This window comes from Syngnathus acus, chromosome 16, assembly GCF_901709675.1.
Source record: "Syngnathus acus chromosome 16, fSynAcu1.2, whole genome shotgun sequence".
Lineage (NCBI taxonomy): Eukaryota > Metazoa > Chordata > Actinopteri > Syngnathiformes > Syngnathidae > Syngnathus > Syngnathus acus.
In genome coordinates, this window is record NC_051101.1 from 6,253,320 (window position 1) to 6,270,501 (window position 17,182).

At 38.8% G+C, this 17,182-nt stretch overlaps 1 protein-coding gene across 3 annotated transcripts; it reads right to left on the reverse strand.

The window, feature by feature from the left end:
- Window positions 1-230: 230 nt before the first annotated feature.
- On the reverse strand, window positions 231-17,182 carry spire1b (spire-type actin nucleation factor 1b). 3 transcript variants are annotated; one of them, XM_037273526.1, is made up of 17 exons: window positions 16,588-17,182; window positions 15,810-15,838; window positions 13,142-13,378; window positions 12,928-13,053; window positions 9,683-9,754; window positions 9,258-9,422; window positions 8,756-8,842; window positions 8,442-8,571; window positions 5,918-5,968; window positions 4,693-4,856; window positions 4,504-4,597; window positions 4,246-4,388; window positions 3,185-3,322; window positions 2,876-2,946; window positions 2,768-2,795; window positions 2,239-2,510; window positions 231-1,889 (listed from the first exon to the last, which is right to left on the reverse strand). In XM_037273526.1, exons 1-17 carry the CDS (start codon window positions 16,931-16,933, stop codon window positions 1,634-1,636), a joined length of 2,409 nt encoding a protein of 802 aa, XP_037129421.1. In that variant the 5' UTR covers window positions 16,934-17,182; the 3' UTR covers window positions 231-1,633. The 3 variants fall into 3 exon arrangements, with proteins under 3 accessions (XP_037129421.1, XP_037129423.1, XP_037129424.1); XM_037273528.1 differs by lacking the exon at window positions 5,918-5,968 and adding an exon at window positions 7,645-7,686; XM_037273529.1 differs by lacking the exon at window positions 5,918-5,968.

A 17,182-nucleotide genomic window follows, 5' to 3' on the forward strand; every position in this document is an offset into this window, starting at 1 on the left:
CACACAACACACACACACACACAAAACACGCAAATGGGAAATCAACCCCATAGGTCGTGTTTTTTAAATGGTCCAGACTCAATTAGGAAAATGCAGTATCCAATAAAATTACCTCAAGGTCGGGTACTATTGGGGCGGCCGGCATCCTTTTTGGGGCCCTTAGAAGACCAAATATCTTTTGTACTGATTATATTACCTATTTTGAAATTGATAAAAGAGAAGGGAAAAAGTATAGTATTGCATTCATTTATTTTTGATCACTTGTAGAACTCTGGTCAGGGAGCTCGAGCTTGATGGTAATACACTGACGATACAAGCGACACTGTTCATGCATGATGCTGTCAGACTGTGATGCTTCTACTGAGGACTTCCCAAGTGAGCCAGCAAATCATCTGACAAGAACTTACACCAAATGGCTGTCAGTATACTAGCTTGATCGTATAAGACATCTTTTAAGGCAGAAAATCCAAAAATAGAACCACACATCATTTATTTTCAGCCAACCAGTTTCTGGATGGCAAAGGAACATTATTGAAGGCATTACGTACATCAAGATTTATTGTATTTGTTACAATATAGCCTATTGTCCCCACTCCGTAACTGAAACTAAGCATTCGTACAAAACAGGATTATCAGGCATTTTGCCTGACGTACAAGTTAAAAAAATAAAGCGAACTTAATGTAGATTATGTATTGCTAGTGCCCAGAGCAAGAGCAGCAAGTTAACACATTTGGAACTGTCAGATATAAAAATGCAGAGTAAGCAGATATTTGAAATAAATGATTGAAAGGCAAGTATGAAGTTATATTGGTGGTAATTGTGTCTGTATGTGCACAAGAAGGATCATTTTAAAACTTGTCAAATGGAACCTGCTTGCTTGTGTTGTAGCGACATCATTTTATTTGTGCTTTCTCAGATTAGCTTGATACATAACAGATGCGTTTTGAATGTGAAATGCACAATTAAACAAAGTTCAGATGAAGACACTTCTGGGTGTTGTTTTATCAGACAACTCAGCTCAAGAAATTAGTTTTCAAGGATGTATTTTGGTGGGGGGTTTTTTGTTTTGTTTTTCAAATGTAGAACATACAGGGTCATCTTATGGCACAGTACCTGCACAAAAATATGTTTTAGGGAATGAATGAATGAATGAATGTAAAAAGCAACTTTGAATACAGTACTGAATCAGGTCAATATTCTTCTCACGATACTTGGCGGAGGAGCCACCATCCCAAAAAAGTCTAGTGTGGTATACAGACAAATGAATGCAAAAGAAAATTGAAACTCATACAAAATGTAATCTTTCAACGTTAGAATCTCTCTTACTTGAAGTTGCCCAGAGTTTCTTCTTCTTGTGCTTATTCAAGTGTGAGCTGGGGTAGACCACCCGACTGAGAGGAGGACAGTTTTCCACTTTGACAAACGTCAGTGTGATTGTTGTCCTCATTCCTCATGGAGCACAAATTAAAGGGTTATCCATAATATAATGAAAATGACTGCAGCTGTACAGGAGACAGCCATATGGAGAAGCTGTACACAATGACGAGGGCACAGCAAGAAAATCCCCACTGGCCACAGTTTTATTATTTATGACTGTAGTTGGAAACAGCCAGAGGGACAGATGGAGATAGTCTAGATCTCGCTGATGGTTCGCTCAGACGGCCGGTAGTCCTCCCTTCCTTTCGGCGAGGACATGTACAAGGACTGTGTCTTGCGTTTTAAGCGAGCTCTTTTGGTAGCAAGTGACAGGCTGTGTTTGCTGGAGGCAATGATGTCAGTGATGAACTTCTTGCAGTCAACACAAACCTCCATGGTGGCCCAGTCTTCAGTCAGCTCTGATGGAAGCTCAAGTGCTTCGTGAGACTTTAAAGAGCCGTGCTTGGATAGCCTGAACGCAAAAGAAACACTCTCTTATATTGTATCGTGTATATAAAATGTGAAATAATATTAATATAATACAAAGAAATGAAATAATCATCCCAAAATAGTTGAATTAAGAATTGTTATAATTTGTGGTTACACGCTTTTCGAGCATGAACATACAAAACAAATGAATAAATAAAAAAAAACATTTTAGCAATGGTTGATTTGCACACTCCCAAAATGGGTAACAAAGGCCTAAGATTTGTTTGTTGTTTCTTTCAATTCCTGCTTTCCTATTTAAAATGATTTTCCCCTAAGGCCAACTATTAAGAAGGAGGAGGATGAACATTTGCTATACAGTTCAAATGACTTACTTGGACATTGTCTTGTGGATGCTCGGTCGTCTGTGGCCGCTGGAGGACTTGCCAGATTTGGTTGCCCCAGAAGCTTTTCCAGCTCTTTTGGCTTCTGATTTGGATGCAGTAGCTGCTGATGCTCCGTCCACAGCTGAAGTCAGCGGGTCTGCAGCCACAGCAAGTCCTTGTCCTTCAGAAGTCATGCCACTTATCCCCTCCTTGGGTTGAGTGTTAGTAGACCCAATGGAGTAGATGGGAAGACTGGAATATGGTTTGGATGGCAATCTCATCTGTCAGAAAACAATTACAAATAGAGTTGTAATAACCTAAAGAAGATGATGCTCTTATTTCAAAGCAAAACTTAGTCAGACTGTTTCTGAAAAAATGAAAAGATAAGGGAGTTCAACATGCATTTTAGCACACGATTTACAGTTTGATTCTGACATTTTAAATTTCAGTTTCACATAATCCACCTTATTTTATTAATAATATATAATTATTAAAATAATAAATAGACTACAAATAAGAAGAATGTGTTACATGTCACCTTTTTGCAACACTGTGAACACACAGGCCTGTAAAGAAAAGAAAAGCAATTAATGAATGTGAGATGTCCTTTTTTTTATGTGAATCTATTAAGTGGGTGGTGTTTTACTTTTTGCAAAACTGGCAGATGTAGGACCAGGTGAAAAAGGAAAATCTTTTGGTCCGGCAGCAAAAGCAAAGCTGCAATGAAAACAAAACAGTTATACTACAAACACTAAACTTTTTTTTTTTTTTTTTTTTTTTACAAAACCTAATGCACTACGAATAATAAAAGAATATTCTTCAATTACTTTCATCTGCTTCTCTGATGTCATACAGTGCTAGTATAGCCAAGAAAACTGTTGCATTCTTATTATAGTATTATTGAAACATAAAAGCATGTATAGCCTACTCTTGGAAATAACATATCAAAGCGTACCTTTCCCCTCTTCATTGCGGAGTAGACTTCTTTATACTGCTGAAATTTCTCCAGTTCTGCTTTTACCAACACCTGTCTGATGTGCATCACTTCCTCCACTGTCAGAGACAGGCACTCTACCGGGAAACAAAACTCTTCCTGCATACATGCACACACAGAAACTCAGCAATTAGTGTTCCTGGCAACGTTTAGTGCTGTCAGCACACACAGAAACTCAGCAATTCGTGTCCCTGGCAACTTTTAGTGCTGTCAAGCAACACAAAACTAAATAAAAACACTCGTCTTAATTAGTGTCGCACAGCTTATAGCAGTCCAAACTCTGCTTAAAAATGTCCAAAGATTGGCGTTTCCTCAAGAATGTACTAAATGTACTAATACGCCTGATACAGCATAGTCTAGAAAGAGTACTCATGGAACACAGAGAAATTAATGTTTAGATGGAATATCCTTATACCACTGGCTGCGCCTGTGCCGTGGGAGATTCGTCTGAAAATTAACGATTTACTACATAAAAATGTATCTTTGTTCTTCTGTCTATTCCAGCAAAGTACAGAGACAGCCAGAACAATTACGATAAATGCTATTTCCCTAGATTGGAATTACGATGTGATGTGGTGCCCAGTTTTTTTAAATGTTGTTTTTGCGGTAAGATTTCTCTTCTAATACAAAATCCGTGACTAGGCTCACTAAATTTTGTGAATAATATATATAATAAAAAATGTAAAATAATAATAATAATTGGTTAAATGAATTAATTTCAACAAACGTATCAGCCGACCGTAGAATCTGTCTTCCTACACGTGGATCAAATTGCATTATATCACCTGCGCCACAAGTTAGACTTGCTCTCACTAAGTCTAAAGTCTAATCTTCTTTCCGTCACCACTTTGTCAGGTGCATTTGGAGGCGATATCCTAGCGAGGCACAGCGAGGTCTGCTAAATTCCCAAACTCTAAATTTCCCCAGTAAGAAAAAATTAGATGTCGAGGGCACGTGCGCCTGTCTATGAAAATAGGGGCCCTTTTTAGTTCAACCTCAGACACTGTTAATAGTAGACTCACCAGAGACTTTGAATTGTGTTTCGAGGGCGGCTGAAATAGTCGGACATTGGTCGGCGTTTCCTTCTCGATCGAGTGTCTCCTCTGGGGTGCCTGGCGCCTCTCTGGTTGTGGTGTGGATGAAATGGGCAGGAACATTGGTGGAGCTGGCGTTCGCAATACAAACACATTTAACTACTTGGGTTTCATGAAAATATGATTTATACTATCAGCATGATCCTGGATTATCATTGATGAGGTGAATATTAATTCAGAACTCACTCTTTTTTCCCAGTGCTGACTCTGGAGATGTGTCATCCATTAGAGATGTTGCAAGACTTGAAGTGCTTGCTGATCTGTGCCCAGAAAACTCCTCCTAATAAATAAATAAAAAGAATACACAAGAACACATGAAGCAACCTGCTCAGCAGACATCAGATGTTTTTTGGAATAAAATTATCCCTCACTGACATCAGAGTCAGAGATGTCGAGTTCGGCAAGGCTGGGAGCCTTCAGAAGCTTCTTCCTTTGAGGTACAGACTGAGACCCAGAGGGTTCTGCTTTGGGAGATGCCGGTTCAATAGTCAGAGACATAGTGCTGGAGGTCCTCCTGCCCATGCGTGGACTAAATTCATCTGCATAGAGCCACACAAAAATGACTGTCATTAAAATAACCAGAGAAATAGTAATGGATCTCAAAACATTTTCTCTTAGGATTTCTTGCATTCATTGTCTTTGTGATTCCAAATCTAATCTTTTCATAATTTCATTACGTTTGTTTGAATGAGTTTGTTTGAAAGTCAAACAGTGCAAGAATTCTTAGAATAGAAGATCATATTTGGAGATCCTTTTGAAGTGAGAGAGGGGAGGAATGGCGGAATTAGGTTGGTCAGAGTGCGAAGGATTGGAGGAAGCTGGTGTTAAACACAAAGCAAAGAGGCATCTTTCATGAAATATTCAGACCTCGGGCTCCGGACGTTTTGAGAAATTTAAGAAGAGATCAAATCTAAAACCCGAAGGGCACTGATAAATAAATACTCATTTGGCTGTACAAAACAGAGTACCTATTGTAACTCAAAGTTGATGTACACAGCCTGCGATTGGATGGTGACCAGTTCAGAGTGTACCTCGCCTCTCACCTGGAGTCTGATGGAACAGGCTTCCGCACACCCATGACCCAAATATAGAAGATGGATGGATGGATGGATGGATGGATGGATGGATGGATGGATGGATGGATGGATGGATGGATGGATGGATGGATGGATGGATGGATGGATGGATGGAGAAGCAGAGGAATAAATCACCTTCGAAATTGTTCTGAGTTAAGGTTTCATGAACTCTGAAACTTTTGCAAAAAAAACTATTTGCAAAGAGGATTGAGAAGAAAGGATGGAGTCAGTGTGAAAGCAGTGCGAGAGGGGAAATGAAAAGCCACAGCTGATATTTCTCCTGTTTGAGGGGGGAAAAGGCATCATCCATATGAGCGCCTCATCTTCAAGAGATATTTTTACGCTGCAAGATTCCAACTTAAACTGAATATTGCGATACATTGTGCACTTCACGGTCATTTGTCCAGTTTTCACAGAATATTTGATTCGATAACATATTAGTTGACAGCCAGGCAGGTGGACAGACAAGACCATTGGGTTAGGTTTAGAAAAAAAAATCTTCAAGCGCATAGCTCATACTTTACCTCGTCCTGTACGGAACAAATCCTGTGGCATACTTCGAGTTTTCCCAAAACCTAAAAGGGAATACCTACTTCATTAGGAAAGCTACATAAACCTTCTCACTTATGTCACAAGTCTATTCTTAATTAAGAAATTCAAGAATTGAATAAATTGTTTTTCTGCATTAATTTACTCTGTAGCTTTACAATGCAGTGCAGTGCAGTGCATAGCGCTCGCCCTATTAGAAGCCATTGAAACTAATCCTCACTTGGTGTGATATCCTGTTGCTATAAAAAACATTTTAATTCTATCAAGTGATGGTTTTAGCAGCAGCCTGACTGATTGGCAAGCAGTCCAGGATGCACCCAGCCTGCCCCTTCCCAAAGACAGCTTGGATAGGCTCCAATGTGACCCTGAACAGAGTAAGTGGTAGAAAGTGGATAGATGGATGGATGTTTTTGGCAGTGTAGCAAATGGACTCATGAAGGTTGAGGTTTTAAAGTACCTAGTAACAAAGTCTGGTGGTGTCTCTGATCTCACTGGGATCAATTATGGTTTCAGTGTCATGTTTCTTTTCCAGCTGTTCAATCATGATAATGGTGTCAAGGTGACCATGGAAACAAGCCATTCTCCTTTACTTCAGGATAATTCTTTTCTCTTTTTCTTGTCGTTGGTTCAATTGGTCACAGATCACAAAGTGATGCTGTATCCATATGAAGCAATTGTCTTCTGCAAGACAATCCAGTAGGGGTGTTCATCTGCCCAATAAAACACGATTCGATATGTATCTCAAGATATTGGTATGACTCAAGGACGAAACATTGAGCTTCAATTCCATTTGAATCTACATTTGGTACTACAACTGGTGGAGCACACATATAGGATAATTCCACAGCATGAATGATTGAGCGTGATAATAAATTTGTGTGGATGAGATGAGAGACACTGGCTTCAGTAAGAGCAATGTGGGCCTAAGCGTTTCATTGGCTGTTTAAGTAATTACGCAGGGAGAAACTGAATCATCATGTGACCAAACAGCTCATGCGTCCTACTGCATGTTGCTCCATTGGCATGTGTATTAAACTCAGTCACCAGTAACCACAAAAGACCGTTTTGTACTACGCACACCAGCAATGACAATCTCTTTACTAGTAATATCTACTTTTTGGACTATTTGGGATAATGATTGAAAAACATCTTGTTTTCTTTTTTACTTTCGTTTTGCACTCCTGCTTTGCTTCCACTGGAATTAGGTCCAATACCTCACATAACATTAAATAAAGATTCTGGTATGAAACAAAGTTATTACTGTACACTATATCAATGCTAATAGAGGCTTAGCTGAAGTACAATTCCTTGAAATTAATTGTTCATTTAAGTGTAACAATGCCTTCCAAATCAGTTTTCACAAAATATTTACATCTTTGCTTTTGACGTTTAGGTTAATGAATATTTCGGTAAATGTTCAATTGCAATTTTTCTATATAACTCAGATTGGCTCCTCCTGAACAGTGTCCCACATCAGCACATTGTACAACTACACATATCAGCCAACCTTCACCAACTACGAAAGCATGGAATATGAATGCAGTGCGTGAAAAAAAAGTGTGTGTGTGTGTGTGTGTTTGTGTGTAGGTGTGTGTGTGTATTATGATCACGAGGAGGCGGAGGAGAATGAGCAGCCACAGCGAGTGAGGAGAGGAGAATTAAATAAATTAAAAAGCCAAGGAGGCAGCAGGAGGCACGTTACCTGACACATCAAAACTGAAAGACATGCTAAGTGGCCGAATTACTGCAACGAGAAATGCATGGCATGTGAGAGTCACTTTGATTAAGAGGTTATTTGAGGCAGTGTTATTTTCAGTAGTACACTTCTACTGTATGAAGAGAGAGATTCTGGACATTAGCATGCCTATTTTTGTGTTTCAAGTGCAGGACAAAACTTGGACTTTTGCAATTCAAAAGAAATTAGCAGTAATTTGTATAGCATTCAGGAGTATTACAGTTTACACTCACTATCTTTTAAGCGATATTGTTAGGAATGCAATTGCAGGTGATAGCAAATAGGAAGGTTTCAGTAGCATTAGCAAAGAGAAGAGCAGCGAAGGAAACCAACAACAGCATTGTTACATTTGAGACAAAACTCTTGATCAGTAGTCAGAATGAATTTGGACTTAGTAAGTAATTAGAACGGTTAGTATGTGAAAGATTCACGTCACATTAAGGATAAGTTTCGTACTGTATGTGTAAGTGATGCTTGACATCCAAGACAAAAGTAGAACTTGATTAGGAAATGTTTCTGCCATGAGGAGTGGGATTTGCAGAGTAATTTGCAATATGAGATTATTGTGATTTTTTGCCAACAATAACAAATACTATACACAGATACACTCAGAATGTTTACTGTAACTAACAAAAGGAAATTGTATGCTTCGTGTTTTTACTCAAAATGGAACTCGGTTAAAAAAATAGTTGATGCTGGTGTATTGATACAGAATCAAAAGAGATAATTGCGATATCGATATTTTGAAGTGTTGATAGTCTTACCCATCCGTCCCCTGCGAACCATATCTGGAGTCACAGGTCGAAGTTTCCGCTCAGATTTAATTCCCTCTAGGATCCTCTCATGCAGGGTTGGAGGAGGCTGAGTTGGTGGCTTTAGTTTACGTGCAGACACCTTCCAAACAATGTCGCGATTAACAGAAAAACATTTATATTGGGATGCTTAAGAATGGACTACAAAAAACTAGTGTGATGTGAGAGATCGCCAAGATTGGCGCTTAATTTTTCTGTACATTAGTACTCATTGATTACAATTTCATAATTGTGATTAGCAGACGGAGGAATTTAGTTCCACTTACGGGGTTAAGGGGTGGTCTGGATCTAATGAACTCCAGTATGGCTTCATGAGCACTCTTCTTAATTCTGGGCGGAATGTCTCCATTCACCTGAAACAACACACAAGCTTAAAGATGAATACAAATATTGAAATTAATTTTGAAAAGCAGTTGAAACAACAAACGTCATTGCAGTTCATTCGGTCAAGTGAGAATGTTATCATGCAAAACTTGGTAGAGGTGGTCTCTATCCACTTGTCCGTGAACTCAGACGCTGTTCAGTTTACTTCAGCTCAAGTGGAACCAGTAGCCAGAAAAGATTAGCTCAGGTGACTGAACTGAAGTCACCAAGTATTTTGGATTAACAAATACAACAGTTTTACTTGTGAAGGCTTTCAAAATGTACTAAATGGTATCATACATGTCTACAAATGATAATAGTGCAACTATTCTGCTTTTGAGGTAAATAAATAGAACAACAAAAAAAGCATTCCGCATTATATACAGTTCCATATTAGGCACTAACCATGACTTTGCGCAATTTGTAGCGTTTGGACCTGATATCATCCATGAGCATTTCGTAGGGAGTAAGCTGGTACTCAGTGGGCAGTGGGTTGTACTGACGCTCTTGCACCTTTTTTAGCTTGACTCCTTCTCGAAGGTCTCTCATCACCTGAACCCAGAATCGAGCCTGACAGGAGGTAAAGGACATTGGAAGCATGGAGGCACACATAAAAATATAGCACGAGCTTTTGAAATATAATTTGTTTGGTCATCTGGATAATGCTTTTGGGTAGTTAAATGTCATTGCTATAAATGAAATTACACGTAGATGATGATGGCAGGTCTTGGTTTGATTGGATTGATTTTTATGATGACACTTTACCATCTAGAATTGAGTTCAGGCATGTTCAGTTGATCAATTGTGATCAATGATAGTTTGTATGTTACCCAATCAGCATTTTCTAAGTCATCCAGGTCTCTTTTGGGATCTTCAGTTGACTCTTCCATCTTACGAAGATTCTGTTAGAGAAAAGAGAAGGCTGAGTTAGTGAATTCTAAATTCCGATTCGACATTTAAGTTGTTCTCCACCTGGCTGACTGTTTCTAAGAACTATTATGTTTCGCAAGTAGTGAGAAGTGTTGAATTTAAAATAAAAGCTGCCCTATGATAACTGTCAAATTTCAGCAAGCCAAGAAAAAGAGTGTGTTAAGTGTTTTGTAATTCTTGATTCTTGAGGTATTTTTATAAAATACACATGGGAACACACACACACACATGTACACGCAAGTGCACACACACACGCACACACACACACAAAAACAAACACAACAACGACAAAAAAAAAACCTAAACATATCCCCTTTAATATTTCTTGTCCTCTGCTTCAATGTTGATTAGCTGCCTTTGTGCAAATGTCCGCAAGAGACATACACAGAGACAACAGACACTGCTTGGCATTAACGACTGGTAGTGGTTAGTGGAAAAAGACAACTCCCCTGTACAATGTCATAACACCGTCATTCAGACGAGGCAATGCTCTGTGGGGGAGGGAGACTCACAGCTGATCTCCCTCATTTGCAGAAGCACAGATGTATGCATACTGTGTATTACCTAACAAGTAATTCAGATCCTCTCAAATGTCATGTGAACAATGTGAACAAAATCACGCCAGCGTCCACGTGTGGTGGGTCGCTATGGGAAACAGTGGATATAAAAGGTCTACACATCTATGTTCGAATGCCAGCTTTTGTGGTGAATAAGATCAAGTGTTTCCAAACCTTTTTCCCCATGAATATGATTTCTAGCTTGTGCAACTCCAGCATATTTATATTGATGTTTTATACTGACATATTGATCAATGTACATTGTCCTAATCGAATAAATGAATGAATGAAAGTGGAAGTATATCTAATTTATAATAATGTAATGTAATGAACAAGGCCATTGGAATAAACAATGTAATTATTTGCAGCTAAATAAAATAGAAGTACAGAAAATATTTATGATATAAGAGCTTAGTGACGTTCATTTGTTCTGTTTTCTTTTTTTCTTTTTTTTCTCTCGCCATTAATAAGAATCCTCTCTTCACTTCCTTTTTTTTTTTTAACTGTTATGTAACCGAATAAATTCCCTCTATTCATTCACATGTACGTATTATGCACACTGAAAGGGCAGTTTTAGAAGCACAGAAGTGGACGAAACCCTGAGGTGGATTACACATGCACACATGCGCGCTGGCACCCTCACTCATTCACTCACTCACTTGCTCACTCAGTACACAACAGGAAATGGCAATTTCAAACCATTGCTGCCCAAGAGGCAAAGTCTTCACGTGATGTTAATAGATGAATAAACAGTAGAAAAACACGGTGTTGTTGTCATGGTAACATGCTAACAGTGATCGAGGGGAAATTTAAAATAAATTGAGGAAATAATTCCGTTGTCAACCTCACTTTTGTTGCCCACAGTTCAAATTTCCAGTCTTATCAAGTAGAATAAATTCCAACAACAGATAAGTCGCATTTGTAGAATAATCTGAAATGACTTGTCATTGAATAAAATGGTGACAGAAATAATGTCATTGTAGATGGGAATAATCTATCAGTGTGTGAAAAAGTAAAAGTCAATATTTTATGAAAAAGAATGTAATTTTTTCCATCTATTAAAACTTGCATACAGCCATAACTTACATAAAATACTCAGTTCTTTTTTTTATGAAGTGACATCACAGAGCGCCAAATGATTCATAATGCTGCCTGTCTGCACATTCGTTTTGGAAAGTCAGTGTGAGTCTGCAGTTTTGTCTGAGTGTCAGCATGGCAGATACTGTCATCTATGTAGGACATGTTACCCTCATTGTCTTCATTGTGGCCCATTTCAGCCTGTCAGCTAGATGGGACGTCTTATCAGCACCACACTTCACTGCTACCTCGACTATTGGGAATCACAATTTGGTACACTACTTTTTATTTAGTCATTTGTATTTACAATCGTTTATGGCCGCATCATAAGCATTTTGACATTTGTTGGTCAATCAAATATATTTAGAAACACTTTCCCCCATTCTTTAAAAAAAAGTTATTAATAGAAGACAACCCGTATTGCTGGGAATTCAACAAAGATCAACAGATTATAGCACCATTATTTTAACAGAGAGCAATGAAGAAAACATCCTCGCTCCTTGATGCTGCAGAGAGCCTTAATTGGGTCAAATTTAGTAAAAATATCCACTTTATTGTATTATCATATTGAAACTAATTTAAAAATCAAAGAAATCAAAGCAAGAAGCTTCTTGTTTTACTGTACCGGATGCAGTGTACAAGAGGGTCTTGTTCCAAACCAAGTCAACAAACAGCAATTAGTGAATTAGATAAAGATGTATGACTAAGAGTATGCGATGTCATAACATGACTCATAAAGCATGTGCCATAATGAGCCCATTTATTTATTTATCCACAGGCATTACCACAGATGCCTTCAAGTATCAGCTGATGCTCTTGTCCACATTTCTGTGAGGCGCTGTCATTTGCATGCCTATTTTATGCGACTCTTTAAGCCTTCTTCCATGCCATGGCTTTTAAATTAAACAGAATAGATATAATAAAATACAGTATATTACTCTCATCTAGATACTTCATTAGGTTCATCCACATAATCTGAGAAGCTCCAATAATACATCACGTATAATTTAACAATCTGTTAACGACCATAATTGTTAGCTTGACATTTGTAAACCTTTTGTTTGACAGGCATCAGTGTGACAATCCGCCCATTTTCTACTGCCTATCCTGTTCAAGGAAGCTATCCAAGCTGACTGAGCGAAAGGTAGACTGCACCCGAGACTGGCTGCTTAGTCAAGCTCATTTAAATTCACATCGACTCCATGCTGACTGAGCAACTACACGTCCTCAGGTGCTGTTGTCATACGGCAGCATTTACGCATGTGGAGTTTGTGAAAATAGAGCCCTTAGTTATGAAACCGTCACCATGTGCACTAGTAGCTTCATAATGCTTCCATTGTCCCGAGCACCCACGAGGCATGTACTGAAAGCCGACTACGCTAAATCTCCTGCCTCACTAAGTCTTTCAGAGAAAAAGTAAAGGTCAATGATAATCTGGAAAGGTTATTGTGAATGGGCGGGACTTTTCCACACCCATAACTATGATGGGGATAATAGAAATGACGACTCACCTCTTTGGCACTCTTGATCTTGTCCAAGAAAGTCCGTAATTCCCTCGTCTCTGTGTACAAAGCCCGACATACTGCTTGGTAGTGACTAGGGGCGTCCGACTGACTAGGTAGATGATCCATACACAGCTATATGAAAGAAAAAAAAAAAGTGTTATTCTTGAAGTTTTCACACTCCAAATATAATAAGGATAGCAAGCAAATCTACGTACAGTACCTTGAGGATACCTCTATAGCCATGAACACTAGAAATATTGTCAGGGGCATCATCTGCCTCATCTTCTTCCTCAGTTGCCTCGTAACCTTCATCAGGGCAGACGTCACTTTCGGCTTCTGCTATGTTGGTCATCATGTCAATCAGCTGCTCCAGTGGAGGACTGAGCTCCCTCTCTTCATTCTCTTTCAGTCCGTAGTCCAGAGCCTTATAGATCATGATGCCCAGAGACTCTATCATCTGCACACGCACATAGAACACCACATCTTATTAGAATCCTAACAGTAATTCTCTGTCCAGTGACCTTAACACTTTGTTTTGGTTAAACTGCTTTCTCAACGTGTCAGTCCATTTTGTTCAAACTGGACTATTTTTCAGCTGCATGATTGTCAACGGATTGCTACCCTCAATGCTATGGGCATATATTCATGAAAATAACCCCGCCTTCTACTGAGTCACATCACATGCACGTGGTCCAAATGCCACTGACTGGTATTAACTCTGAACTTCTATATTTCATTACAAAGACCTGCATACTGTATGTGTAATATAACAAAAATATTTTCTGAATATTTTCATAATTCTTTATAACAGTGTTTTATTTACCCCCTGAAATATTTGTTTATTCATTAATGGCAATATAGACACTTTTGATCTCAATTAATAATATTTCATGCTCAAAACTATGAAAATCCCATTCAAAAAGACTCAAGTAATGTTATATTACAAGAGTATAAAAAGCATGGGTAGAGTCCACAGAACGCTAAAGGCACTTCTGCTGTTTATAGGAAAAATAATCTTCGCTAGAGCCTTTAATTGTCATTTTTATCCATATGCTTGAAATACTTTGTTGCTCTCCGTTTGGACTGACTATTTGCAGTGTAAAAACCTAAATGTGGAACTAGAGAATCATGCTTGACAATGCCAGCAACCCCAAGACCTAGACAAGAGACGAAAGTGAGAAATCACGCAGGGAATTAATCTGCTTCCCTGAACACTGAGAAAAGAAAGAGAACTGGTATAAACAAGTGGTCAAAATCAGTGGGGGCAACAGTGGGACTGAGTGGGCCCGAGTTAGGTTGGATGGAAGTTACAAACCACATGCTCACTATCTATATCACGGTTTATATCACTATTTGGAGCAATCAGTGGTTTTACAGTGTATTGCTAGGTTGATGCCCACACATGTGCACAAGGAAAGCCAATTTGGACTTTTCAGAGATTTATTGAAAGCCAGGAGAACAGTATAACACGTATCGTAATTGCTCGGGCATCATTTTTATTCCTTTGGACCACTTTTTTTAAAAAATGCATCTGAAATAAAGTTGTATTCTAACGGAAAATATTGAAGTCATATTGTATTTAAGATAAATAACCTCCAACTCTGAGTGTAATTTTAAGGGGGTTTACAGATGACGACTAGTCAATCAAGCACACTACGCTCAACTTGAAAATCTCCATGAGTGCTTCCTAGGCTTCCAAGCAGCCAAGTGGAATAATGGAGTGAAGGAAAGACGGAGAAAAAAAAAATAGATAACTTGGTTAAGGATGAAGATATGGAAATTTGCAGCTGTTGCTGTGGCCATTATCACAAGCAAGGGTCACACCAAATTGATTTAAATTACAACATGTTTGTCACTAAGAAGTCAACTGAAAAGGCTGAATTACAGGTTGTTTGACAGGGAGCAATTATTTTGGCTTTTCTGCTTCTGTCCTGCAAAAGATCCCACAGCCTCATCTCAACTGTTTATTTCGGCAGTGGATTTAGTTTAAAGCAAATCGTGATGAAAGAGAATAATATTGTATTAATTTAGCCGTCATTTCGAAGCACATTATCTTACTTTCACAGGAATCATATTAACTGATATTTGTAAATTTTATCTTATTTTCCTTTGTTGGTGGTGACCAAAGGAATTCAATCACAGTGACAGTGTAACTTTATGAGTAGACAGAAATCAATGAAAAACTTTATGACTTGTACACACGACATGACATGACATTCCACTACAGATGTTCGCTCGGTGAACTCGACAATTGTTTATTTGCTTCTTGGTCTTCTCTCCGGGTACTCGAGTGCCCTTCCACATCCCCAAAATATTATAATTATTTGAAATTCAAAATAATCCCCAACACATGCATATATAATTTCTTTTCCCCAATCTTGTTTTAGATGAAAACAAAATATGCAATTGGTCTAGAAAGTCTCATTTCATTTAATCTGAGACTAATTTGGCAAACTGGCTAGTGAACAAATGTAGAAATGAAGTAAAATTTGTGGAATTGCCTCGAAGACAAGATAAAGAACATCATCTGACATTCACTACGTGAAGTGTTCACATTCTTTGAGACCATGTGCACACAATGTGCTGTTTTTCAATTTGGAGTTGTGTATATAATATGATTATAGATACAAATTAGAGTAACTTGAAAGTCACTCAGTGTCATTAAAAAGATTATAAAAAAAAAAAGATTTAAATCTAAAGTTTTGTCTTGAAATACACATAGCTAAAAGTAGTTGGAAAGTGAAATCCATGTTTTGCGTCACATTTTAGTTATCATTTTGCTTTTATTGAGAGTTCTGCCTGTAGCTACGATGTTTTCAAATAATTCAGACAACAGCAAGTCATGCTCATTTCCAGTAACTAGAAAATAAAACAAGTGAGCCACTCACCTCTATCTGCGTACTTGGATTGTATTTTCCTGTAGGATAAAAAGAAAATGTGTCACATGTTAAGTACCAAATAACTGAATAGAAAAACACGTGTTTGTCTGCACTTTGTGTGACATTTTAATTTGGTAATAGAGATTTTTACATAAATCTTTTTTTTCCCTGTAAACTATGTACCTTGGCTTAATTAAGTTGGGGAAACTCTGCCTTAAAAATACCAATAATAAAACTGGTATGTAATACTACAATAGGTGTTTTTTTACTCCTTATTGCTTCTGGACACCTTGTCATAAAACAATTATTGATCCGTAGGGCCTTCGTTCCTAAATCACATGCTTTTTTCCATGTAAAGCCTCTGCTGCAATAAGCATTGTGACCTGATATGAAGCGTCAGAACAAGCTGAAAAAAACTCATGATTCTTAACACATGATATGAGTGCACTTTGCATGCAAAGGAAAATGTGGGGGGAAAAAACTGTGGAAATTCAACGAACACTTAATCCTACTGTAGTAATTTAAAAAAGACCACCACCAGATGGGAGAAGAGAGAATGCGCCTTTGTTTGTCATTGGTCATTCTGATTTAAGCATGACACTTTTTTATTTAATTGTATGGCTGTACATTAACAGACAAGTTACATACGTGCATTTTTCTCACAAATGGCAGTGCATTTGGGATATCGCGGCTATATTGTAACATTTACGGGTATTAAACTATATGGCCACCTCAGCTTTGGTATTGAGCCGAGCTGCACGCCACTCCGTTGAGACCGAATATTTACCTTCACAGCTTTGTTTTTGCAATCTCACCGATCCGTCCTTTGCGATCTGAACGTCTCCCGGTCCTGATATTCTTCCAGTGCCCCCCGCCGACGTCAACTCGGCTGCATCGGAGCATCTCCTCCTCCTCCGCTGTTCCTTCATCAGCGACACACAGCATTGGTAACACACGGCCCAAGCCTGCTCTTCGTTAATGGGTTGGCTGTAAAGCCCGAGGATCTCCTCCAAAGACAGATCATCCGACCGCGGGTCCTCCATGGAAGTCATTGCGACGTGGTGCTGATGTTCATCGAGCTTGGTCGCAGCATCCGTCAGTCCTCCATCCAGACCGCCCCCATGCTCGGCCATCCTTTCATTCTCTCAGCGCTGGATGGAGGAGAACCGGTGGCGAGAGCAGGCCCGGCCCGATAGGCGACGCTAACCAGGAGGAGGCATTGATGCTCACTCACATCCTCCTTGGCAGCAGTCTGGAAGCGCTCAATAGCTTTTCCTCTATTTGCCCGCTCAGGGCTCTGAAGCAGTCACGAGACACTGTGCGGCTGAAGCCAGCCACCTCTCATGGCTCAATGTGCATGTGTGTTACTTAATTCACTGCCT

Coding starts and splice junctions, on each gene's coding strand:
- spire1b (XM_037273526.1), bottom strand. CDS start 16,933: ATGGCCGAGCATGGGGGCGGTCTGGATGGAGGACTGACGGATGCTGCG. Junction 9,755..12,927: donor AGATCAAGAGTGCCAAAGAG/GTGAGTCGTCAT, acceptor TTTCTCTAACAG/AATCTTCGTAAGATGGAAGA. Junction 2,796..2,875: donor ATCTGCCAGTTTTGCAAAAA/GTAAAACACCAC, acceptor TTTTCTTTACAG/GCCTGTGTGTTCACAGTGTT.